Raw genomic sequence first — 27,369 nt, 5'->3', positions numbered from 1 at the left:
GGGGGCAGATGGTGTGAAATCGGGTGTGCAAGGTGAGGCCTTGCAGCATGTCTTGCACTGTGGAAAGGGGGTTTATGTAACAGCGTCTAACAGAACCTCTGGCTGGCTGTGTCTGCGTAGGAACTATAAGAGGAACAATGATAAGAAGTGGAGGTTAGACCTTGAAGACATTGTTCTCTGATCAAAGGGAGTTTTGAAAGGAAACATTGCTGGTAACATGCCAACGTTGAAAGCAGGCCACCTGGAATCTGCATTTAGGTAAAAAGTAAGAGCAGAAAGTGGTGGGTAACAACTCTGACAAGGAACTGTTCTTTGGTGTAAGACAGAAAGAGTGGAGTACAAATAACATCGTCCTCTATTTATTTTTATTTTGTTTTCTGCAGCGGTCATTCTTCGAGCGTTTGACCGGGGACAACAAGTCGGAAAAATTCTTCAAGGTGTTTAATGAGCGCATGAAGCTGGCCCAGCAGGAGATCAAAGCCACCGTGACGGTCAACACAAGTGACCTGGGCAGCAAGAAGAAGGACGAGGAGCCACCCGACAAAGACACGCCAGCACGCAAGAAAGGTGACGGGGCCGGAGTCTCGGTCGCCCCCTGGAAATGTTTTCATCATATTCACATGAGATTATCAAACCTCTGTGGAAATGGCATTTAGTCTGTTTGAATACCCAGTCTCTAAATGTCCTGTGTGTTAAAACAGAAACTGCCACATCATTTAGTTAGTTTATTACTACTTGCAGACTTTCTGTGGACATTTATTTTAGGAATTTCATACAGATCCAAGTAATAAAGCCTTATTGTTTCTGAATTAAGACCTGATTATATTCCCCTGAATAAAGTCTGCCCGCATGTAAATGTTTCTGCGACTCCGCACATGAATGCGTGTCTCATCTCCAGTGGTCTGTGTTTGTCTCACCTCTCCCTGTGGTTAGTGAAAGACGTGCTGGTGGTGGCGGTGGTGACGGAGGAGGTGAAGGAGCAGCTAGTGGAGGCCTCCGTCGTCACCAAGAAGGCCTTCACGACCTACCGCCGCGAGGCCGAAGCCGAAGAGCACCAGGCGGCCGCCGACGGCGCTCCCGTCCCGACTCCCGATAAGAGCCAGGAGGAAGGCGAGATGAGCGTCATCATCACCATCATGCAGCCCATCTTGCGCCTCATGCAGCTGCTCTGCGAGAACCACAACAGAGAACTGCAGGTGAGCTGTCTCACCGGGTTTGTGTTGCGTCGCTGTTTGTTTTGCCGAACAACCCCCCTCACCCCCCCTCCCCTTCGCCGCCCCCTGACCTTTGTTCCGACTTTCTATCACCACACTCGATTATACAGAAACGAAACCGCGTAGAAAATAGGCACCGTTTGCAGAACTTCCTGATGCAGCTGTTTCCATATCTGGCGTGTCTTGGTCTGGTTTCACTATGAGGAGTGTGTTGGTGTTAATAATGGCTAGCCTCCTGCAGCCCAGACAGAAGACTTCCTTCTTGCACTGACTCTGTTTTGCACCAGGAACCTTTGCAGGCCGTCATTAAATAGCAGTCGGCTCAGCGCTGAATCACTCCGTCTCGTCCATCGTGACCCAGCGTGGGTGCAAGATATTGATGTACTGCTAACCACGCAGCACAGATGATCGATTCTTTCAGATATTTCGGTTCCTTCCAAAGAGATGGAGTAATTGCCTGGCGGCTGTATAGGCTTAACGTGCTTAAAAAACACAGTTAAACTCTTAATGTGATATTTGTATTTCTCACTTCAGAGAAAGACAGAAAATGTTGGTAAAAAAATAGTTTAGATACCTTGAGTAGAACTTTCTTCAGACCATGATGCTCAACATCAGATCCCACAGTTTGGACTTTCTTTTTTGTAGTATAAAGTGAGACACTGCCTTGATGACAGATACTGCATTGGCCAAAGTCAGATAACATGGGTCCCGAGGATGTGCCATAGTTAGCGTATTCTTTATCTCCTTCCATCTCCAGAACTTTCTGCGCAACCAGAACAACAAGAACAACTACAATCTGGTGTGTGAGACACTTCAGTTCCTGGACTGCATCTGTGGCAGCACCACGGGCGGACTGGGGCTGCTGGGACTCTACATCAATGAGAAGAACGTAGGACTCATCAACCAGACTGTGGAGAGCCTGACTGAGTACTGCCAAGGTCCCTGTCATGAGAACCAGGTGATAACACGGAGACGCAGAACGTTTTTCTGTCACTATATAGAGCCTTTTTTCATTTGGATGTCTAAATATAGTTTTCTTATCAAATACTTGATCAAGTGAGCCTCTGCTCATGTCAGAGTGACCTTTTCATTTTTAGTAGTCTCACTGGTGGTTTGGCTTTGGTCATACTGTCATTAGTCTTGAGCATTTGTCTTTTCATGCCCAGCACCACTCAGTCTTTCTTCAGCTGCAGCAGACTGGGCGGCGTGCCTGTGTTTGTCCTCTGGTATGGATCAGCATTGCTTGGTCTTCTCACATGATGGCGGCATCCTCTGTTAAAGCCGCCGTGGGGTCAGTTCATGGCATGTGTGAAACTGGCATGAGTAAACAAGCAACTGGCTGAATGCAGTCGCTGCTGGAACTGATTTCGGTTCCCTCAAAGAGCGCCAGAAGGGCCGACTGCCAGACTAAACCGAGCTCTTTGTTCGTTTCTACTGAGAGGGAAAAGAGAGAGAGAGACACAAGTGCTTGAACTATTTTTGTTTGTGCGGTATTAAAGGGAGAGTTCGGATGTTTTGCAGTGGGGTTGTATGAGGTACTTAACCATTGACACGCCCCCAGTTTAGAGAAAGCGTACAGGCATGGAGCAAAGCAATGTACTGCTGTGGACGGGGGCAGCTGCAAAACAAATATCTGCATCACTTTGAATATTTGCTATATTTAGAATATTTATATCCATCTATGCTCTCTTCTAAGCCACCAGATCCCATTGAAATAAAACGGTAATCGTACCTTGCAGAGCACAGAAGTTGCTGCTCTACTGCTGCCTCGATCGGTTAGTTTGTGTTATTGAGTGACTTCGGTGAATCACAATAGTTATGAACTGTGACCCATCTCATCAGCACAAGACTCTTCCAGGGCTGGTAGGTGGTGGGTTTGAAAAACAAAACAATTAAAGAGCTCTAGATAGATAGAGTACAGATTGTATTATGTTATCATAACTGAAAATGCTGGCAACAAAAACACCAGCAGCATCAGAATACATTCACTATTACATGCGATTGTTGTCGAGTGTTGTTGCTGTTTTACATAAAAGTCCTGTCAATCAGAATTTTACCTTTTTTTAATAATGATAATAACTTTCTTACTGCTCAATACCGGTAGCTCTCCTGTTCCTGTCTAAACTTTCATTCTATCTTCATGTCTTTGGTTCCTCAGAACTGCATCGCCACTCATGAATGCAATGGAATTGACATCATCATCGCGCTCATCCTCAATGACATCAACCCCCTCGGCAAGAAGAGGATGGATCTGGTGCTGGAACTCAAAGTGAGTGATTCTCGATTAAAAAGGGAGAGGAAAAAAACACTTTAAAATACTTGTAGTGTTCCATAACATAGTAGTACTTTTAGTGTTGCATAACATAGTAGTATTTGTTTTTGCTGCTTGATGGTACAGGTTTGTTATTGCTCAGAGAGTTAGGTTGATTAAAATTTGTCAGAGTTTGCAAACACAGATGCTACAAAACGAGTGTAATAATTACAGTCATTGGTGTTATGAGCTACTTGTCTAGACTCATCATTCTCTAGAGGCTATCAAGTCATTACAGGAAATCACTGACTGAAGAACATCCTGAAGCTGTTGATTTAATTTAGATGTTCCAAAATATATTATTACAAAACATCATCATTAAGTACTCCATCAACAAATGACATAATGTGAATATTTACAGTTGGCTTTCCTCTTTAATCTCCCTGTGTACAGATTGGAATGCCGAAAAAATGAACCTGAGTCGATTGTGTTTGTGCTGTTATCTGTGCTCTCATCTCTCCGTAGAATAATGCCTCCAAGCTTCTTCTTGCGATTATGGAGAGTCGCCATGACAGTGAGAACGCTGAGAGGATACTGTACAACATGAGGCCCAAGGAGCTGGTGCGTGTGACATCATGCACATCATCTCGCAGCGTTGAGTGGACGTTATGTGACAGTCTTGTGATTCCTGCAGGTGGAAGTGATCAAAAAGGCCTACATGCAGGGCGAGATCGAGGTGGAGGAGCCGCAGGAGGGCGAAGGCGGCGAGGAGGAGCACTCTGCGTCTCCACGCAACGTCGGTCACAATATCTACATCTTGGCACATCAAGTAAGCCGCCAACTGTCCGTGAGAATCGGCACGGATACAGACACACCCGTAGCACACGTGTAATGTAGCCAATGGACTTTCAGTGGCCTTACTTCGTCGGCCTACTACAGACGTGTTATACCTGCCATTCTGGACTCATGCCCTCTTTGCCTTTGGGCTATGCGCTGCTCAACAGCGGAGTGTCTGCACAAAACATAATTTACATATAACGACTTCAATTACAGTTGTGCAACACCCACTGTCAATCCACACCCTGCAGCCTCATTGCGGTTGATTGGAAGGAACATTGTGCCTTCAAAGGAAAGAATAAATAGCATGTATGCACTGAACCCAGTCGTTAAGTTCCGGCAATGCTGGCTCAGAAATCCCAGACGCACATGCCATATTCACACATTAGACAAAGAAACATCTATGCGTGTCTTCTTTGATGATTCATTGATCTGTTTAGCATTGGTTTCATGGTGTTTGTTGTCATTTCAGTTAGCCCGACACAACAAGGAACTGCAGGCAATGTTGAAGCCAGGGGGGACCTATGGAGAGGGTGATGAGGCCCTGGAGTTCTACGCCAAACACACAGCTCAGATTGAGGTCAGTGGTTCGGTCGGTGTCCGGACTAAACTGTGCCATATTGGATCTTTATCTTTATTTATTGTTATCTATAAAGTTTTACTGTGAGAGCACCCTAAAACTATTGCCTGCCTACTGTCTGACATGTATTTTAAGTAGTATGCGTGAGCTGCAGAGGATTGCAACACGTATGCATCACAATTGACTCGAGGCATGTGACGATGTTTTTCTTGGCCGTCACATCGTGTACCTAAACAGGATGGCAAACACCTTTGGCATGTTGTCACCTTTTCCTGAGGAGAAGGAATGCTGGTTGTTGACAGTGTTCTGAACTGAAGTTGTTTGTTCAGTTTATCAGCCGCTTTCTAAAGGAATACAACCCTTTTATTTGTATTGCAAAGTACAGTTTGTGACAACAACCAGACATTTGAATGAATAAATGATCTAATAACCACTTGGCTTTAAAGAAGACAGTTCAGGGGTTAAGACTTTTTTTTTTGTGTGATTGATGACCGCTTCTGTTGTTGTGTTCAGATTGTGCGGCTGGATCGCACCATGGAGCAGATAGTCTTTCCCGTGCCCAACATCTGCGAGTTCCTCACCCACGAGTCCAAGCTGCGTGTCTACTACACCACAGAGCGGGACGAGCAAGGCAGTAAGATCAATGACTTCTTCCTGAGTTCTGAGGACCTTTTCAATGAGATGAATTGGCAGAAGAAGCTGCGAGGTACTCAAGAGACTACTGGTGACACAAACACGGTTCCCTGTGCGTATTTTCCCTCAATTCTTTATCTCTTAGTCCCTGGTTTACACGCTGTCCTTTTGCACCCCTCCAGGCCCCTGAGGAACCCCCCCCCCCCCATACACTCCATAAATGTTGGGTTAATTCAGCTTGTTGGCATCATATGTGAGAAGGAACTGGAGAAAACATTTTACTGTACTTCACTTTGGCAATTTGTCAACTCAAGATCTAAAATGATTTCCCGAACTCACCTCTAGTGTAATCAAAAGTCATTGTTTAGTCTCTTTCATATCAGAAACCAGAGCAGCAAGTCCCAAACTTGTGATGTCATCAAGTATATATCATCCATAGACGGTAAAATGAGTGATTTTGTGGTTTGGGGATTTTGTTTCTCTTTTATAACCAAAAGAGTTTTATTCTTTTGTAGTGTTCTCAGAAAAAGTACCCATACACACATAACATCCTCCTGGGTGCTCTCACTGTCATCTATAATCTTTCCCAATTCATTGTCTATGGAGAAGCACAACACTTTATACTTAAAGACATCCCAAATTTGAGTTTTTAGATTTGGGAGGGATTTGCCTTTCTGAGACCAGAGAGATAACATGTATACCAGCCGAGTTAAAGAGCACCCAGCAACAAGAGCAACTACAGACGCTCAGTGCTGGCCACTCCAGAGGGGTGTACCACGCAGCGAGGTTAGAGCCTAAAGTCAGAGTTTTCACTGTCACAAAGGTTGCTCTTTTTTAACCTGGCTAGATCGCCATGGTGACTTATGCAATTAACTTGGATCCGGACGAGTTTCTGATTGAAATCGTTTATAAAAAGAGTACCTGGACCCATGTGCCAGACTCATAAGAGGGAGTGTTTAGATACAGAATATGTCTGTTGGCTTCCTGACAATATTCTCTATGAGCATTACAGATTCTCAGCTGAGAACATACGTCATTAAATGCAAACCTGTTGGGTTGAACCCCCCCCCCCCCCCCCAACTCTAAAGGGCCTCGAGGAATGGAAGTGGAGAGCATGTACACCTTGATAAGAATGTTATTTTAAATTGCAATATAGTTACAATTGTAACTACAGTATATGAGTTGGTTAAAGGCTAAGTTACATTAGTAACTATATAAGATAATTAAAGGCTAAGATGAGATGACTACATATGTCCTATAACGATGTAAATGGATGTTTTCTATTCAGGAGTGAGTGATGTCAGCTCTGTAAGTGTGATGTGGTGCACGGTCAAAGCAAACGTTCTGGTCGGTACGCAAATTGTTGCTGATTGCAAACTCATTCACAAAAAATATCATCTATTTTATAAGATTAGAGTGTCAGGTTCCTGGATTTAGTCTTGCTGGAAACAGAAAAACAGAGAGGTGAATTCAAAGGAAAAATGTTCCGGCAGGATTTGGTGCTACAGAGTATTAATCTTTAGACTGAATTTAGAGCTTAAACTGTGAACTAGTGTTTAACAGGTCACAAGACTGTCCAACGTTTTGTCTTTGGTAAAATAGATTAAAAATAACTATCAATGGAGCGTGACGCCGGTCCCCCAGTTTTTTATTTATTATGTTTTTTGGGGGGTATTCCTGCGTCATTATCAGCGAAATTAGGACATTAATCACGGACAATAAAAAGGCGTGATAAAGATGTAAACACAGTTGGCTGAAAGATCCTGAGTTGGCAGGATGCTTTAAGCCTGCCCCGTCTTAATGGGATTAATGGCTCGACCTGTTTCATCTACCTGCCAATTTGAGGTCACGCTCAGTCGCACATTCTTTACCTCTGACATGGCACAACCTCGGTGAGAAAAATGAAGGCACGGTAGTGGAACGCAGGATAGCTCCTGAATGAACAGGTGGCAGATCAGGAACAGCAAGCCGAGGCGGGAGAAGCTGTTCACAGGCGATCCAGAAATAAGATCCTCATAGAAACCTCATGAGTCCTCTTTCTTTCACAATAAGCAACTCGTTTCACTAATCTTAAATACCGTAGTCGTGCAGGCCTGAACGCTGCGTTGAGTTTCCCCTTCAGCAGGGCAGGTTGTCTCATGGTCAGGCCTGAGCGAGGATGGTTCCTCCTATCCGAATGAATCGGCGCAGCTGGAGAACCATGTGAACCATGTTATTCCGCTGGTGCTAACCACTTGTCATGGTGAATAGAGGGACTTCTGGTGCTTAGAGTCCCCACCCGCAGTTCTTCTTTTCAAATAAACAGGCTCAAAATAGCAATGGCACCATAATGATCTCCTGACCTCGGTCTGAGAAGAGTGCGTGTGTGTGTGTGTGTGTGTGTGTGTGTGTGTGTGTGTGTGTGTGTGTGTGTGTGGGGGTGTGTGTGTAAAAATACTCATGACCATTGTTTTTGTGTGCTAATAGCTTTAAGTTTTGCCTGTTTTTATCCTTCAAAGTGAATCCTTTGGTAACAGTTGTGGTGCTGACAATGGCACTACACAGATATTTGGTTTGATAAGTGTTTCACCCCAAATTTGATGGATTTTGTCAAATGACTCAAATGACTCCCCACTCAAAATTGGCGTGATGCAAATTAAAGTCTAATTGATGAAAACGTTGTTTTGCTGTGGAGAAACACGATGAACGAGAATCTACATAGGGTAACTATATAACGTAGGAAATAATCATAATAATTAGCTTTGACTACGATTAATTGGAAATATATTAACAGCACAAATTCTCTGTGTTTTGCTTCTCCTCGGAGTGAAACACTGATCAGCCATTGTGTGTTTTACTGTGAACTTATTAAGTGTTCTTTGAAATCCCTGGATGCATTGTGCTTGATGAGTTGATATAACGATGGCTGCAGGATCTCGCTGCAGTACAATGACCTGTGTGAATTTGAATACCCTGTCCTCCAGCTCAGCCCATCCTGTACTGGTGCTCCAGGAACATGTCGTTCTGGAGCAGCATCTCCTTCAACCTGGCCGTGCTCATGAACCTGCTCGTGGCCTTCTTCTACCCTCTGGAGGGAGTCCGTGGAGGTCAGTCTGCTAAAAGTCTTCACCTTTTTAAGCTTCCTGTTGGAGAGCAACAGGCGGTTGTGATCTTGTGTTTGTTTGTTTGCACACTGTGTTAAACGGAATGAGTGTGACTATTACCACTTAGGAAATGGGAGTGAGCGGCAGGAGGCATATAATCCACATTGTGCTTGATCAGAAACCTGTATGGCAAAAAATGTTTATGAGAATTTGGGTCACAACTTGTCGAGAGCTTTGTTCTTACAGGCCGTAAAGTGCTACACCTGTGCAGCTCTTTAACAGCCTATTTAACAGCCAGGTAACAAAACATCTGGTTCAGCATGTACAGGAGGACGTTGTCCTCGACTAACCTTGTGATAGGGAAGGTAGGGCCAATGTGCACTCTCGCAGGAGTGCCCGGAAGGGGTGTTGTGTTGGATGGTTTATTTGTCTAACTCAACAAAGGTTTCTGAAACGAATACTTTGACAGCCACAGAGCATAATAACCTTAAAAAAGGGCTCGCTCTCCTTCAGATCTGAGCTGAAAGGGGAACTTAACCTATTTTACAAATCAGAGTCTGTTTACACGTGCTGGGGAGTTGTACAAGTTACTTTATTATAACCACCGGATGAGTGCCAACATAAGCTTAACAAAAACCATAAACTGCCCACTATCTAATCATTATTTGTTCAGTTTACATTTACTAGCACTAGTTTGGCTCCTGCTGTTTTCTGTTCAGAACATGGTATCTAAAGTTGATGAAGTCATACAGCTACAAACTAATGAGCTTGGGTGCTCTTTTGCTCCGAGTTGAATTTTTTTTTCCACTCAGAAACGTGAGGCGCATAGAGCAGAAAAATGCAAAAAAAAAAAGCAGCGTGCAAAAGCGCTTCAAAGCCGCCACAGATTGCTGAATCGCATTCTGTCTGATCAGGGCCCGAAAGCCTTTAGTGGCTCCAGAGGGAGCTGCATGGAATCTGATCAATGTCCTGAAGGGATGTCACTTGAGTCCGCGTCAGACGTCCAGTTTCAAATAAAACAAATCTGGGGGTGTGGAGTTTAAACGAAGTGAGCTCACCAGACCTCTGTAGCCCGCTCATCATCTCTGTTTGAGGCCAGTGGCCTGATTTACTCTTGTGTGCCTCTGAGCTCTGTGCGGGCTGGTGAGGGCACCTCTCGCACACGCCAGACATGCATAGTATTGCGGGGGATTGGGTCATTCATTTTTTATTTGGACCCGTGGTTTTCAAATCCGTCGTCTTTGATTCTAATCTTTGAGTATAAATTAGGCATAACGCATCATTAGCTGCTTACGAGCAAAACACAGCCGGATCTCTGACCGAACTGCAGCACTGCTGTTGCATTTTGGGTAATGTCGGTGCCAGGTTTTGACAATGAAGAATAACGTGTAGAATAAAAAAGACAATATCTCTGGTTCTGTTGCATCGATTTTGACGACTTTGATCGACTTTTTTTTCTTTCTTTTCTTTGAGTCTGACAGTGTGATAGGCATGCAGTGCTAAATCTGAAGAATACTCATTTTCAGCTTCAAAAGAACTGAGAATCCAACATAATCATGAACAGCACCATCTTTCTCAATCTGAGAGCTGAAAACAGAAGATTGAGTGCAGTTCATGAGAACATTTGCTTCCCCCTGGACACAAGGATCTTTGAACACTTCCTGACGGGGCATTTAAGATCATACAGCACATGTATTTATAGCAGTTGGCTAGTGATCATATCTCACACGCACGAGGCATTATTAGTGTTCAGTAGGCACAGGACTTTACAGAACACGGTGTGCTCTCGTGCCTGTGGTTTGGGTGTAGCCTCACACCTCCCAAAGTGAGTTTCACCACAAGTGGAGGTGTGATGAGAATGTAATTCCAGCAGAAAAATTTGCATCTTAAATTGTTGTGCCGTCACAAAAGACCAAGATGGATTTGTTTTTAATTACAGCCCAACCGGTTTCATAAAATATTTCCTGAGCTTGAGACTTACACATGACTTCTAGTCTCATTCTCACACCGGTCTCGGTTTTAGTTGTCGTTTTCTCCATATGTGTCACTTCTGGTAATCAGGTGTGTGTGTGTGTGTGTGTGTGTGTGCGTGTGCTTGTGCATGTATGTGCGTGCGGATTTACGTAAATACTGTGGTCTCCCCGTAAGGTCAGAAACTCTAGCAGGAAACATAATACCCTGCTACTGGCTGTGTGGAATACACCACTGAAAGTGACACCTACAGTACCTGATTAGGAGGTAGATACACACACACAGCAAACTCTCACGTAATCTGCGACATTTACATCCTTTGTTTAATCTGCATCAAAGCTGCTGAAAATTATGTCCCAGATTCAAACTTGCATTTTCTTTATGGATCCCATGTTTTTTTGCCTGTTGCATGAGTGTAGAAGGAGGTTATGATAGCAGCATTTCAGCTACTAGACTACAGCTACTAGACACACGCACGTCTCTGAGTAAAAATAGAGAACCAAAACCACACAACAAACATTTACGAAACAACCTAATGAATATGTACAAACAGCATAGAACTCCAACACTGTGTGGACAATAGACAACAAACCGAAATCTTTGTTTTAAATCAGCTTTTTCACCAGGAATTAAAAAAACTAAAAAACAAGAGGTAATTCCGTTCCTTTGTGGGAGCCACATATTTGACCTCGTTGCCCACACCATATTAACCTCTGATCAGTCAGGCTCTGTCATGTGGCCTAAATGTCTGGATTTAGGTTGGGAAAATCTGGTCTGGTGTTTGGTCACAAGGTGTGACAGATTTCTAATAAATAAAATATTCATTCAAAGGGATTTGTCTAAGTGATACCAACTCCTGCATGACGGGAGGTTTTTCACAAACCAAAGGAATGAGTGGCAGACCTGAGCGTGTTTTTACAAGCAGTTTTAATGTTTTTTTTTTGTTTGTTCTGCTGTCTCTTATTCCTCTTACTCCGTTCTCCTCGAGGGCAGTATTAGTGGGGATGTGAAAAGCCGCAGGCGTTAAGGCCGGCATTGTTCCAGTGCAGCGTAGCGGAGAGAAGACGCACATTGTGATTCGCATAAACTTTCAATTGTTCTGTCTGGGGTCAAACGGCGAGCTCCCTTTTGTTTGAACTTCCTCACAGTGGTGCAGAAGAGACAAAAAAAGACGTTGTTAGCTTAGCTTTAGAAACTCCATGGGGTTTTTCCAGTGTCAAAGGTCTTCTGGGAGCTTAACAGTTCATTCCAGGACACGCCAATGTTGGCAACGAACTGAAGCCAGTTATCAAGTCAAAAGAAAAAAAACTCTCACATGCTCATGCGGTTTCCTGGATTTAATATTAGCTCAGGTGGTTCTCATGTTTACTGCTCGTAAACCTTCAATAAGCCGAGCTACTCCAGTGAACTTCATTTGGGAAAGTTTGACATTTGACACACTTTTATATCGTTACGTGTATGCTCAAAGGAGCGGTATTTAACATTCAAACACCTTTTGCTTTGCAAAGATAGACTAGCATATTGTCTACCTGAGCAGAGAATGACGTCTTTCTCTCTCTCTCTCTCTCTCTCGCTCTCGCTCTCTCTCGCTCTGTCTGTTGTTATCCGAGCTTCTCTGTTCTTTGTTGACATAGCCGTGCACGTCTGTGCACGTGAGCATGCCCCACTGGTTAGCTCACGGCCGCAGCTCTGCACATCTCTCATACAGTGTTCACAGCTGATAACACCGTCCCGATCGACCGAGTTGTCACGGAAGCGTAGCGCCCACCCTCCCGTTCCCCCTCAGGTAAACGCTGTCGGCTCTGTCCGCACTATCGCCGTAGTTTGCACGATCAGCGCTATTAGCAGCATTTACTACGAACCGCAGCCATGTTGAGAGCCGTTGAGAGGCAATCTAAATGCTCCCAATCTCAGTTCTTGCACCTTTTTAATTTGCAGATATCATAGAGCACATGATAAAATCCCCATTAACATTTTTATATCAGCTGCACACCTCACTCACATGTCCGTCAGAGGATGTTTCCTCTCGGCGGTTTGTTTGAAGAGAAACTGTGGTTGGGGTCTTTCCCCAACCACTTGACCAGTAGAATCAAAGTACCAGAGTCTCCACCCTGTCACAGGCCACTTCTCCATTACGTGACGAGTAGACACTGGAGCTATAGCGCAGACACTTTCCAACAATAACAGGCACTTCTTTATTTTCATGTAACAAACTGTGTGTAGAATTCACTTCGGTGAAGTGTAGTGGTGTAGCTTAAAGGTCAGTCTCTCTATCTTCTTATAGCTGCAGAGTAAGCTAGATGAACAGACCGATGTGTGTGTGTGTGACGTCCAAGCTGCTGTGTCTGGGTCGGGTGCAGTGCAGAGTCCAAGCGCCCAGGCAGCGTAGGGCTGCGGGACCATCCCGATGAATTTAGCTGGAACCGAGCGTATTTTTAGCCAACCGGAGGTTATGTAACAAGTAGCTGCCATGTGATCTGTACACAGAGAGGCGTGAAGACGGGGGCCTCAGCAGGGAGGGAGACGCTCAGAGTGGCGTTCTTGGTGCCGCAGAGAAAAGAGAACCTGAGTGACCTTTTCAACTTGATAAATGCATTTGTGTGCTAACACAGAGGAATGAGATTCACACTGAGTCAGTGTCTGGTGAGCTCCTGATAACGCTTTGCTGACCTGCAATGGTTGATGTGGAACTGTTGTGTAAGAGCCAACGTAGACACGCACAGAGAGAGGCAAAGAGCTCTGGGGATACATTTTGTTCCGGTAACACGTCATTCACACAAACGAGACAGATGAGTCCGCTTCAGTTTGGCCACTTTACTTCTACTTCTACTTCTCTGGGAAACATTCTTGTCACGGAAAAGAAAGTATGTGAAGTAAATATGAAAGAGGGCCCGTGCTGGAGAGAGCATACCGCACCGCATACCTTTTACTGCAGCTATGCACACGTCACAATTCTTTCTAAATATGCAGAGAGGATGAGTTAGAGTCACTGTCAAGTTTTATGGTTACATTTCCAGATACACATGCAGAGGAATAGCATATCCCCCCCCCCCCCCCCCCCCCGAGTAACTGAATTAGCCTCTCGTTGACGAGGTCAACAGAGAACAATACACTCATTTCACACCTCTCCCAAATGTGACCTCCAGGTACCCTGGAGCCCCATCTGTCTGCCCTGCTGTGGATGGCCATGCTGGTGTCCCTGGCCATCGTCATCGTCTTGCCTCAGCCTCACGGTATCCGGGCGCTCATTGCTTCCACCATCCTGCGTCTGATCTTCTCCGTGGGCCTGGAGCCCACGTTGCTTCTGCTGGGGGGTTTCAACGTAAGTGTGTGTGTCCGTGTGTTCAGAAAGCGTTGAGCAATTATTCAGACCTCACATGCGGCGTCCCATTTAGATCATGCTTTATTGCGCACGTGGATGCCTTCGGCAAACGGCGCAGTCACATGGCAAACATTAATGTAACATTAAACGCATTGATGCAGGGACACACATCTCCTGATAGCGTAGCACAACAACAAGCAGTAAGACTGATTCCACGATCAAGTGCACGCAGTGGTTTAACAGTTGAGGGAGCATTGCAGATATAAATATATGCTCATATAAATGTCACTCATAGCTGATTGATGCATTAGTCCCGAGCAATAGGCGTTTGAAAATCCTATCCAAAGCTGCTGTAAACCTTCCCTTCTCAGTTCGAACTGTGCACTGTCATGCCATGGCCACAGTCTCTGCGTTACACGTCGTCTCTGTGCTGTCCATTGTTCTCCAGTTGTGTAACAAGGTGATCTTCCTGACGAGCTTCGTTGGGAACCGGGGAACCTTCACGCGTGGCTACATAGCCATGATCATGGACGTGGAGTTCCTGTACCACCTGCTGTACCTGATAATCTGCAGCCTGGGGGTCTTCGTCCATGTCTTCTTTTACAGCCTGCTAGTACGTGAACACACACGAGACATATTAAATAAACCATTATTACACATGTACACACGTAGACATAGACACCCAAGGTGATGGTGTACAAACAACAGTGTTCAGCTTGTCCTGAATTGAAGAAAAAAAAGCATTTACATTGTAACATGAGATAAAAATGGATTTAAATGCCTTTTGATTGGCCATAAAGGTTCACTATTCTCCACCAACATCATTTAACCAAGAGATGTTTGCATGGCGATTTATGTAAATCGAAAAATCTGTCCGTTTTCCGTTTTTAAAAGCACACTCTGGACACGCATATCTCTGAATCCTTCCTCTTTCCAGCTCTTTGATCTGGTTTACCGAGAAGAGACCTTGCTCAACGTGATCAAGAGTGTGACTCGCAACGGCCGCTCCATTGTTCTGACAGCCGTGCTGGCTCTCATCCTCGTCTACCTCTTCTCCATTGTGGGCTACATCTTCTTCAAAGACGATTTCATTCTGGCTGTCGACAGGATACCCAACAAAACTCTAGGTACGTCGAAATGCGGATTAATTCTCACTTCTCTTACTGCGACGCACATAAATAGCTTAACCTCGCTGACCCAGACAGTCAAGAGACTGAAAAATGGAATGTTTTTTTTTTCAGCACACACACACACACACACACAAAAATACACACACACACACACACACACACACACACAGTCGTTTTGTATGAAAACACATGTAGTCAAAGTAAATCTAGGGAATAGAAAAGTGTGTGTTCAGTTTAATGTAAATGCATTTACTTTTATGTCTATATTTATCTCTCTTTTAGCATCACCAACAAGCGTGTAAAGGATGTCACCATTTACATGCATTGTGGAAAAAAAACCATTGTCTTGTTTCCACCAATTGAATAGAGCATGGGGCCAGTATGGTGGGAGAGTACTTCTCTGGCGGAGTGTGCCAGAAAGAAAATGGGGAGAACTGTTCCACGGAGGCCGTGATGGAGGGTAGGTTGACAAAACTGAACGGAAACTTTGCTTGTGCGTGTGAATGGGCCGCTAGGGTCGGAGGGTTCTTGTAAATGTGAAGCCACGAGTTTGTGCATGCGTGGCTCTCAAGAGATTCCCAAGTGTGTGCTTAAGTGCAAGCCCGTATGTGTGAATATGCGAAGGTCTTTATGTCCTCACGGACGACTCCATGACTCAGCCAGAGGAGATTCGTTCCACCGAGATGTAAGTCTGGGCGGCTGGGTGGTCACGGGATTAAACCGGGTCGGGCCAAGTGGGGGCTTTCAGGGAGCAGGGTGAAGGGGTTTAGACTCGCCTAAGACCTGATGTAGGGGCTCAGGGTTATGAGGTCAGGGATTAATTGCCATTAGGTACAAAGCAGGTCGATGGGTGCAGCCATTGCTGGCGCCGAGAGCTTCTCACAGCAAACAACGAGTTCCTCCAAACCTACTGACCTTGATGTGGAAAAGCCTCCAATCAAAGAGGAACACATGCACCACCTTCACATCGACCGGCCAACCATGTCGAATCCTCACACTGGTGCGACTTTGTCTCGGCTTCCCTATCCGTCATCACCAGGCTGTCTAATTACGACGGTCTGGTGACTTGTTTCTGTGTGGATAGAAAATTCCCAGACTTGTTATGTCCTCAGAGACCGCCTACGCTGAGGCTGATAGTAGTATATATAGAAGAGTATATAAAGTTGGTTGTATATTGGATCTAAAGTCTTTTATTTTTAGTGTATCCATTATCTTAGTGGCCTCTCTTCTTCATGGATTTAGGTGTAAAGGCATCGTTGACTGGTAGTAGCAATGCAGCTGACGGAGCGGACAGCGCTTTGCATTCAGCCTGTACAAAGAATGACTATCTGACGGTATCTGTGTGTCTCCATTTAGCTTCCATTGCCGTCCAGCCGTCGGCGGTGGTGATCGAGGACAAGGAGCGATCGTGTGACTCCCTGCTCATGTGCATTGTCACAGTACTGAGTCACGGCCTCAGGAGTGGAGGAGGTGTCGGGGACGTCCTGCGGAAGCCATCCAAAGAGGTACAAAGCACAGGAACACAAGAACAAGGAAGACATCACACCCAAGCCGGAGTTTTGATTTATGAGTTTATAAAACATCATTAAAGTACCTTCGCCCGCCTTGAAATAGTTGCACACATTCTGCCACTTACTAACATGCAATACACGTTCATGCTTGCACAATCCCTTGCCAAACACACACACACACACACACACACACACACAGATTAAATTAAATTGAATTAAATTAGAGTGGATGGAGGAAACCGATATTAGATCTTAAAATGTGATTGTTTTAATGAGGACATCATTTTATTTAATCAACTCTGACATATAGAAGTACTCTACGTAACGTATTTGCCCCAATAAGCAAAGAAAATCGAGTGGTTGGTTAATTCCCCATCCAAAGGATGCGGTGGTTTCTAAGAAGTAAAAAGCTGCAGTACGTCGCTTGACTTGAAACTTGCTCCGTTGGCTGGTGAGAGAGGTTGCGTGGGGGACTTTCATAACTTCAAACATGCCAGAAAAAGCATTAATGGTACTTATCCAGGATAAAGACAAGCTTGTGCGCGACCACAACATGTTAGATCTGCAGCTTGACCCCTAGAATGAGGGCATGACTCATATAAACCTCAGTTAGCTTAACGCTCATGTGAATTCTTTGTCGTGTTTTCAGTTGCATTCAACACACAAAGACTGCCCATGTACTGTACATGGTACTGTATGCAAAAGGGGGTTACTGTGAGTCAGTCCAATCTGTTATCCCGGTGACATTTGACATGAATGGTCCACTCACCTTTATTTATTTACATAAGAACAGAAGGCAGCCTCAACAATCTGCAAATGAGTTGAATCCATTTTTCTCTTTGTCTTTAATAAGAAAATAAATACTATGAGTTGTTCTTGGTCAAATCAGACTTTGTGATCATTAGATAACACATACCTACGCTTGTGAATATTTGAGTAATAGTTGAATAGGGTGGGTAGGGTAGTAGGGTTCTCTGCAACATTAAAGTTCTGAACTGGGCCGTTGCTCCCACTGCGACAGTGACATTCCTCACAACTTGTCTCCCGTTTGGCTTCAACAGGAGCCCCTTTTCGCCGCCAGGGTGATCTACGACCTGCTCTTCTTCTTCATGGTCATCATTATTGTCCTCAACCTCATCTTTGGTGTCATCATCGACACATTTGCTGACCTGAGGAGTGAGAAGCAGAAAAAAGAGGAAATCCTGAAGACGACATGTTTTATTTGTGGTGAGAAAGAAAAAAGAAATAAATAAAGATTCCGTTTTTTTATTTTGCTCTGCATGATGATATTGTACGAGTTTTGTTAATTAATGGTTGTTTAATAGTCTTTTTTTAATTTATTTTTTACCATTAAAGGCATTCGGCTTACCCAGCAGTTAGCAGCAGCAGCAGCAGTTCATTTAATAGGGCGGAAATGCGTTGCAGTTCCATTCGAGTCGAAGCTGCAAGCGATACTTGACACAGCATTTTATCGTGCAGTACAGTCGGCAGGTGTGAATGCCGAGGTTTGATAATGACAAAATCAAGACGAATGAGTGGTCTGCTCCGAGCCTGCTCTTTTGTGAGCGTGTGACTGCTGGCGTTGCAGCAAAATGGGGGCTGTTTTTCTTGGTAGTGTAAACAACGAAACGCCTCCTCTTCCCAGAATGAATGGTTAGTCATGGCAGGTGCTGCTGTGGAGGAGGAGTGTTTCTTCCTGTTGCCACATGGGTCTTGACCATGTTAGACTGTACACTCACTGAGACTCACTGTGGCCTCGTTCGTCACCAAACAGTCACGAACAATCAGTGGTCAGCTCTGGTCATTCTTACCGCTTATGTGGCGGGCAACAGGATTAAGTGTTTGTTCCTCTTTTTGCAAATGCAACTGCACGAATGTAACTGGATTACAGGGATTTGGTGCGAAAAAACAAACAGCAGATCTCACCTGACCCGTTTGGTCTGCCCATTCCCTCGTGAACCCATTTCCTCTTTGTTTTTTTCAGCCAGTCATCCGCATTTAGGTCACAAGAATGATTAAGTCATGTTTCCACACAAAGCGTATTTCTTCACTCTTCCAAAGAAATGAAAGCACCGTGTTTATTTGGGGTGTGTGTGTGGTTGCCTGTGCGTGTGTGCGTGTGTGCGTGTGTGTGTGTGTGTGTGTGTGTTCGGTCCATTTGGGGTTGTTTTCATTTTTAGGTTTGGAGAGAGACAAGTTTGACAACAAGACGGTTACCTTCGAAGAGCACATCAAAGTCGAGCACAACATGTGGCACTACTTGTTCTTCATCGTCCTGGTGAAGGTGAAGGATTCCACAGAGTACACCGGCCCAGAAAGCTACGTAGCCGAAATGATCAGGGTAAGTCATGTCATCATGCATTCAAATCTACACTGCAAGGCCTAATATTAAAAGGGTGTATTTGGAATAAATAGCATACACTTGCTGCGAACAAATCCTTGATTCTTCCAGCTCCCCTCCTTTCAAAAATCCATCTTGTTGGCAGCTGCGGGTAACAATTCATGTGCCTCAGAGACTCGAATGCTAAAGTGCCGTGCAACAGTGTTATCAGCTGCCGTTGTGGTCTTCGCTGAGGTTAACCTTCACTCCGAAGCAACACCGTAGGCGCTGAGGCTCCAGCGATCAGGTTTATATGGGTTTGAACAGAGCTGATTGCTGCAGTCCTTTCGTCCCTCTGCACCACCTCATCTGTCCCCGAGTCCCAGAACTGCATTATGTAATCCCTGCCTCCGTGACCTTGAATACCTCCAAAGTATTATCACATCAGTCAGCTTTGTGAACGGAGAATTAACATTCAGGCGAAGTCCTCCATTAACATAAAATGTGTTAATCCCCCAAAGCAGCCATGCCTTGCTTTAATCATTAAACACACTCCGGCCTCAACCTGCATATAACCTCATGATAGGCAGGCTGGGACGCAGACTCATGGTTTTGTCAAGCAGCAGTGTGAAGATGTCTCACCATCAACCACCAAATCTAGAGCTTTATGTTGCTTTATGTTGCTTTATATTCCTTTTATTTCATTTTATTTTATTTTATTTATATATATATATATATATATATATACATACATACATACATACATACATACATACATACATACATACATACATACATAGATTTGTGGTATGTGTATTATTATACTAAATAATAATAAAAATCATCCAAAATGATTGAAATCCCAACCGAGAGACTTTGCGTTTTACGTTAAAAATACGAAACAAGAGGAACAGATTCACACGCGCGCTTACAAGTCAGCTTGTCATGTCACAACCGATTCAACCAGACCAACTCTGGAAATTTTTTCATTTGCGAAAAATAAAAAGCAGAAAGACAATAGATTGTTTTGATTGTTGCATCACACTCGTAGCCTGTGAGCAATTAGAAAGGTTTTTTTAACTGCCACAGGAAAGCCCCTTCTTCTGAAGTGGTTGCTTTCCTGACGCACTTGCGCTGCTGTCAGTTTCTGAGACGGTTTCTCATTAGATACCATTCAGCACACATCGCTGCCTTTTGCCTCGACGTGCTGCACTCGGTCTTGTGAGGAACCCACGTGATTCGGGATTAACCCCCATCCTCTCTGCCATTAACCTTACACCCCACTGAGCCAGAATGAGTTTGTTAAGGTTGCGTTTTGACCGGCAGGTTTAAGGGGGCAGGCAGAGCGGCGAGGGCACACATGGTGCGAAAGACCTCGATGACCCATCAGCTGACCCAGTCATCGTTCATATTAACTCTAAGCTTCACATGCGACTGTGTGATGCATGGCCTCCTTGTTGTCTGAGTAGTCCACAAAGATCCTTGTTTCTGAGATTATTTCTTTGGTTTTATTTTATTTACCTTTTTTAGCAGACACGTGTTACAACAGTTATTTATTTATATTATTTTGTGAATATTAAAAACCATACGTGTGCGTGCAAAAATAAAATGCACAATGTCTAAATAATTGAATTCATTAGGTCTGCAGACTCGGCAGCAATGCTCTTTGTTGAAGAATAATCATACATAAATCAAGTAAATGCAAGATGAAAAATGCACCTGCACACTACTTAGTGCCACGAAAATGTATTTATGTTTACGTTTCGACGTTACTTCTCGAATCTTCGTCAGCGCAGAATGTTTGAAACGTGGAAACCACACCGGTATTTATACATCATGCACGCCGACAGGCAAACGAGCTCCATGGTGGCGGCTGTGGTTCATCCAAAACAAAACAAAAAACATCCATGAGCAATTACACATTCAATAAAGTACATAATATTGTCATGTACATCATTACATATATCAGAAACAATATAATTAATGTTGCTTTAAGTTAGAAGAAGTCTGTTTTCTTTGTACCATGAACATGTACAGTCGTACTGGAAGAGCGGGAAATCACAAACGTATATTGTTTCTTTATGTATTCTGCCCTTCTTAATGAAAACGCTCTATTTAAGACTCGTATTTGTTATTAAGCAGCATTTGTGACTAACCTCATCCATCCTGTTTGTTAGTGTCCGCGTGTTATGTTCTGTGGTTATATCGCTTGTACAGATTTTGTTGCATTTTACTAATTGAAAATGTGTTTTGTACATGTTGTTTGACCCTCACTATTTGTAGCATAGTGTTGAGTTACGATTATAAAACCATACGAAGGTTCACACAGCCGAATACATGTCGTAATCAAACAAACTGCGAAACCACTATTTACATTGTGCTGCGATCAAATGAATTATTGGTCATACGCTCCTATATGTTTAGCTGATTTATCCCACGCTATTTATAGAACATGACTTGCGTAGGCCACATTCCTTTAATCTATGCTGCGTCTTGCCCACCGTGTTTCGATCTATCCGATGCTGCAGTAACGTGGAAGAAGCAACAGGACAGAAGGGGGGGGTGTTAGAAGTCAGATCACTCCGACAATGACTAGGACTGACGTCAATGGTGAAGGTCTCTGAGTGAAGTGTCAAAACTAAGGTGTAAAAAAAAAAAGAAGAAGAAAGATGACGCTTGGCTCGCACTCATTGCCCTCATTTCTAATGCATTCAGCACCGCAGGGTGCTTTGAAACATCAGTAGCCACAAAAGATACGAGTGTAGCAAAATATGCTGTTTTGATGTGTGATGTGTTTTTTTTTTTTCTTCCGGGGACATTTACTTTGCATATTTGTTGGCTGAGTGGGCTGCCGGCTCGTCAGGTGGCTTGTGGCGTGACTGTGACGTTTTCTGTTGCTGTTTTAACCACACAGCATCCTGTTTCTCTCTCATGGCCGTGCGGTTTTAATAATGAAAACTCTACTTCCGTCATTTCCATTGAACCGGCGTGATGCGGAGTCTTAATGTCGAGGCCCCGCTTCTTCTCAGTTTACTGGAAGTGCTTACATTTGTAAACAGTGGGGATGGAAAAGAGGGCCGGGCGGCTGGCGACAATGTCATCAAACAAAACACACGTGAGCCTTTTTTGGGGGCGACGCCGATCCGGAATGGGGAAGTGACCTCTGTCGTGTTGACAGCATTATGAGCAGAACTCAATGTGAGAAATACTGGGGACAGAAAAATGCTTTTAAAAGCCAGAGACCTTTTTGTTGTTTATTCTCTAACAGACAGACTTGGTAGATAAATGAAAGCGCTGTAACGACAAAAAGAACACCTTCTTACTTAATTTAGCACGCTACAATTTTTGCCAGGAACATAAGCATGACTCTGTTAGAATAAGTGTTGAGAACTAGGTAAACACAGCCTTCGCATTCAGGAAGTGGAACTTGCTCACAGCAGCCCTCTCCTCCTCTCAGAATGAGTGTGTGCTGCTCATTATTTTCGTCTTGCGTGATTCCCCTTTCGGGCTGCCGTCTGACCCGCGGCCGGTTTGTTGTTCGGACGGCCACCTCACTCGCCCCCTACGCCCCCCCGAAGCAACCGCCAAAACCTACGGGACTTTTTCCAGAACCCCGTTTCTAGCCAGTGACCTCGCCGGCTATACGCAGCATCCTCGCTCTTCATTCGTGCCAGCATCAGGACCGATGGGTTACGCTTTATTGAGGACACATGACAGAGAGACGTGGCATGCTCGTGTTGCGATGAATGAAACACAAATGTGTTCCCGTGACTGGGGCTTATTTTGGAATAGCGGGTTCAGACGGGCACACACAATAACAATGGCATGTGGCAGTCAAGTGCCGTACGAGTTGGAAGCGTGAAAGAATGCAGCCGAGTGGCCCTCAGCCCTGTTTGAACCCGGCAACCCCCCGAGGTAGTTGCCGGGGTGTCGTGCCGCTGCCACTTGTGCATGTCATGAATGCAAGTTAAGTCCATTTAAAGTTGCAAGAAATTGATTTTTTTCATTCATTGAATGCTTTTAAATTTGACCACATCAAAAACAGGGTATGATTTTATGAAAATCTTAATGATTATAACTTTTACAGACTTTTGTTTTTGCTTCAGTACTTCATATATAGAACACACACACACAGTGATTCAATCTTTTCGAATAATCCCACACCTCCAACTATGTACAACTGCCTTTTTGTTCTCAAGTGTTGTAATCAGTTTACACCCTGAGACATACTGAACAAAGTATGCCAAACTCACAGCGTTCACTGGCAGTTAGAAGCTCCTTCAATTCTGAGTTTGCAACAGTTACTTCAGAGTTATGAAAGAACTGATAAAGATCTACCCATCAAACCTGTCTGTTTCTTGGTTTGCTGCTCACACCGGTTTGCCAGTTAGTACTTCTCAATGGCATCATTCATTCTCAGTAGAAATCACCGCTGCAGCCAATATTTCAAACGTGTGTTCTCTCCAAAAGAAACCTCATAACACACAAAGTCCAACTGAAAACTGCTCAGTTCCTCGCCTCCGGCTGCTGGGGCTTGGCTACCCGGTTTCAGCACTTAGTGAAACAGCCTCACACAGTTCTTGTGTGTGGCTCACAGGAGCATTCAAGAGGTGTGTGTGTGTGTGTGTGTGTTCATCTCAGCGCTGCGTGTGAGGCGATGCGTGTATAATCAAATGTTCTTCCTTCATCTTAGTTGTTTCAGCTTTTTTTTTTTTTACATTTTGCTGCAAGACTAAACGTGACGGCAACGTAGCACCGATAAGTAAACTGATTTCAAGAATTCCCCCAAATCCCATGTAATTGTAAGATGGAAAGTCCCTCAAGATTAGTTTGAGTCCACTTTTAGAGTAAGCTTGAAATCCAAAGAGACCAAACGGGGCCTCCAGTGAAAACCATTAATCAAATGGGGCTTGGCAATTGTTCACACTTGATGTGTTATTATGTGTGAAGCATTTTCAAAGGGCGCTAATATTTTCTAAAATAAAAGCAGAACTTGCAGCAGATTCTGAGAAAGTACCATAAAGATTATGATCGGTTTCACTGTGTTGCTGTCCGGGCCATAACCTCTCACATCTGTGTTCACTAGGATCACAACTTGGACTGGTTCCCACGGATGCGGGCCATGTCCCTGGTCAGCAGCGATGCGGACGGGGAGCAGAATGAGATCAGAAGCCTGCAGGAGAAACTGGAGTCCACCATGAAACTGGTGTCCAACCTATCGGGCCAGCTGACGGAGCTCAAAGAACAGGTGGGTTGAACTATAGCGAAACACTGACAGAGACGCACACGTTCATCTCGGGGGGGGAAACACGATCGGTGAGAGAGAAGTTTCTCTAGGTTCGCTTGTTTGCCGCTCTTTGCCCTTTAGAGACAGAGCTTACTAAAAATGCAAAAGTCGATGAGTCATAGTTCACAACACACCTCACATGGCTCTCAATCAGCTTTTATTTGATTGGTTTTTATTGGTCTTTATATTGGTTTGCTGGATAAAGCCTTTCTCAATATGTAGAAGAGCACAGGACTAAAAAAGAGATTTTCTTCAAACAGTTGCCTTACATTAGACTGGTTAATAAGATATGTATAATGTGAGAATAAACAAACACTTGGTGCTTCTAAGTCCTGTTAGAATAGAATCTGCTGATGTTGTGTACAAATGAGACTTGGATTGCACAATTGCTGCAATCCAGCCTTTCTAGTAAACAGAATTGTAAAAATGTCTTTACCCTTGAAATGAGAACCATCTGTGAGGAAGTGAATGTCACCGAGACATTTTGACCCAGACAGGAGGGAAACGATTTATCGTGTTGCTGCACGCTGTGAAGGGCACGGCAGCACCGGTCACATTTTCAGCCCAAACTCAACGTGTGTGTGTGTGTGTGTGTGTGCGCGGCCCGTTTACACTCATTTTATTAAGAAGCGGTTCAGAAAGTGCGACTGCACATGGAAAACGTGTCAATTCTCATCCTTCTCAGGAAGAAATTGGCCTCCATTCAGAGTAGAGCACAAACGGGAGAATTGCGCTGCAAAAGCATTCTCTGTGAAATTGGCATAATTAAAGTGTGAGAAAAAAAAAAGGCCAGCATTCTGCTGCTACCTGAGTTTAGACTGTCCACTTGCTGTGTTTTAATGGTATTTTTATTCTGCGCAGAAGTATTTCTCCCGGAACACTCATCACAAGACCACTTTGTCTTCTCACTGTTAATATTGTTGCGTTTCAGTGTGGAGGTGCAAATCGCTCCCTCGTGTTAAATAAAGTCAATTCTTAGCAGAAAAGCCCGTCTTGCTCCTGCTGCTATAAAGGTTAGCACCTGTGTTATGACTCATGGGCTTTGCTTGATCTCTGAAATTTCTTTTGGCTGAGTTTCAGTATTAGTAGTTTGTGTTCTGCTGCTTTCGTCAGAGGACAATGTGGATGACGAGGCGGGCTGGATTTTCAAAAGATTCCGTTTTTTTTTTAGTTCAGTGCTGTGCAGAGTTTGTTTGGCGGCATTTGTTAGTTTCTGTAAAGCGATGTGAGGGAATAAATCGATGAAGACTATAGACCAGGGAGGCCGGCCAGCATATTCTGTGGAGGAAGACGTGCGCGCCAACAGAGCTACAGGTGGAATGATTTTTTTAATTTCTTTTTTTTTGTGCTCTTCAGATGACCGAACAGAGGAAGCAGAAGCAACGGATTGGCCTGCTGGGACACCCACAGCACATGAACGCCAACCCCCAGCAGCCTGCATAGGGGGTCGGGTGACGCGGACCCCCGAAGCAGCTCACAGCAGCATCCGTGTGGACGGACGGTGTGTGTATGTGTGTGTGTGTGTGTGTGTATGTGCGGGTGTTCCTCCCTCAGAGATTGCACATAATGTATACTGCACTGAGTGTAATTGGTAACGGTAGGGAAACACTGTAACATAGGTAGTCATAAGGCGATGTGTAGCTCTGCCCCACCTCGTTCGGTTCAGTCCGGTTTGGAATTGGTGCCAAATGTTTTCTACGTAATAAAATAAATTGGATTTCTCAACACATGGCCTTTACTGGTTGAACTTGAAACACGATGAAGCTGACTGGACAGGAGGAATTAGTCGCATTTGTTTTATTTGAATGTTTTATATTTATATTTCTGGCATAACAAGCGGTATTAAATGTCTTATTTTTGTATGTTGTCGTGCAATATATTTACTTAAATATGCAACCTCATTGGTGTGTGGATTTAAGTTCCATCAGTCATGTCTTATTTAAAAGCGTGGGCCAATTTCTCTGTTTGTACTTTAGTGTCTCTGGATGAAATAGGGAGTAGTTCTCTTTACTTACGCAAATATAGAGATAATATTTAATAAGCTGGCCTTCTCAATTTTCCTTTTTTTAAATGTTTCCATAGAGATAGTATATTGTGTGAGGGCAATATATACAGATAGTTTTCTTTTACCTGTGCAAATCCAATGTCTCAGCGCTAACTTGTTTTATTATCAATCTGCTTTCTTATTTAATTGGGTTCTAAAGGACGTTTAGAATGTTGAAATATACTGTGTAATTTATTCAGTATCACTCATGCTATTACAATCTGCTCAGGAGTCTGTTATTGTAATAAACGTCATTAGCACAATTTCCTGTTTTGCAGCAAACATGTTCCACTTGTGCCTGTTTTCTCTTGTTGTCTTTGTTTAAAGTCTGATACGTGTTTGCTGCTTGTGCAGAGTCACTAACTTTTATGTTCCTTTTCACTGAAATGTTTTAGTTGGTTTTCATGCTACGTTTAGAATGATCTTTATTTATTTTTTTGGACTACTATGTTTACATAAAGTTTGTTGCATATCTTTGCTTTTGTATAGAAAAGTGAGATGGAGAAAAACAACTGTTACCCATGAATGTTAAGATTAACTAGAAATCTAAGCACTGTCAATTTGTATATTAAAGTAGAATTATTTATTAAAATTGATGTAATTATCCTTTACTTCTTGTTGTGTGTGTTTATTGTTTGAGGTGATTCTATAGGACATTTATTGCCTCACTCCATTTATAAACCCTCGTAGATTTTCGCCCAGATCAGATTGTTTTAGTCACAACTATAAATGCCACCGGTTGACAATATACAATATCTTATGCCAGTCAAATAGAGGAATTTCAGCCAGCGTTTTCCACTTCAGGAAATAAAACTAGACCATGTCCTGAATTAATCAGGTTCGGCTTTCAGAGAAACTACCTCTGTCGACTGGAAACGTGCGTCAATGAAACCAGCATATGTCTGCAGTACGAGTGGAATGTGTGTAAGCAGGCGGATTTAAAATAGCAGAATTAATACATTAACAGATACATGCTGAGTATTTATCAAGCTTTACTCGTCTTTAGATGAGCTGATGCTGATCTGCCTTACAGCTGGAGTCGAGTGTTTAGTGTTGAGTCAGACTAAAACTGAAGTAGTCGTACGCATTATGCTGCTAATCAGCGGGTCACCAAAGATCAGTTCATGACTTTATGACTTTCTTCAAACTTGTACATATCCTCCCAAGGGCTTCCATTTAAACAACA

At 43.8% G+C, this 27,369-nt stretch overlaps 1 protein-coding gene across 1 annotated transcript in view; it reads left to right on the top strand.

The window, feature by feature from the left end:
- itpr1b (inositol 1,4,5-trisphosphate receptor, type 1b) overlaps positions 1 to 26,745 on the top strand; it is a gene marked incomplete at its 5' end in the record, with an annotated part of 76,031 nt that extends 49,286 nt beyond the window's left edge. Inside the window, 18 exons of the mRNA XM_079157133.1 lie at positions 384 to 567; positions 934 to 1,196; positions 1,972 to 2,172; positions 3,373 to 3,483; positions 3,991 to 4,086; positions 4,160 to 4,294; positions 4,775 to 4,882; positions 5,396 to 5,588; positions 8,479 to 8,601; positions 13,716 to 13,891; positions 14,340 to 14,504; positions 14,829 to 15,018; positions 15,389 to 15,481; positions 16,378 to 16,526; positions 17,594 to 17,759; positions 18,713 to 18,873; positions 23,939 to 24,100; positions 25,496 to 26,745. Of these exons, the coding sequence (XP_079013259.1) occupies positions 384 to 567; positions 934 to 1,196; positions 1,972 to 2,172; positions 3,373 to 3,483; positions 3,991 to 4,086; positions 4,160 to 4,294; positions 4,775 to 4,882; positions 5,396 to 5,588; positions 8,479 to 8,601; positions 13,716 to 13,891; positions 14,340 to 14,504; positions 14,829 to 15,018; positions 15,389 to 15,481; positions 16,378 to 16,526; positions 17,594 to 17,759; positions 18,713 to 18,873; positions 23,939 to 24,100; positions 25,496 to 25,582 (2,763 nt within the window). The 3' untranslated portion in view covers positions 25,583 to 26,745. The remainder of the gene's footprint in view (positions 1 to 383; positions 568 to 933; positions 1,197 to 1,971; positions 2,173 to 3,372; positions 3,484 to 3,990; positions 4,087 to 4,159; positions 4,295 to 4,774; positions 4,883 to 5,395; positions 5,589 to 8,478; positions 8,602 to 13,715; positions 13,892 to 14,339; positions 14,505 to 14,828; positions 15,019 to 15,388; positions 15,482 to 16,377; positions 16,527 to 17,593; positions 17,760 to 18,712; positions 18,874 to 23,938; positions 24,101 to 25,495) is intronic.
- Between the last annotated feature and the right edge of the window lie 624 nt (positions 26,746 to 27,369).

Source organism: Pholis gunnellus (assembly GCF_910591455.1).
Source record: "Pholis gunnellus genome assembly, chromosome: 3".
Classification (NCBI taxonomy): Eukaryota; Metazoa; Chordata; class Actinopteri; order Perciformes; family Pholidae; genus Pholis; species Pholis gunnellus.
Note: the sequence above shows the minus strand (reverse complement) of the source record. Positions and strands in the feature narration are given on the sequence as shown.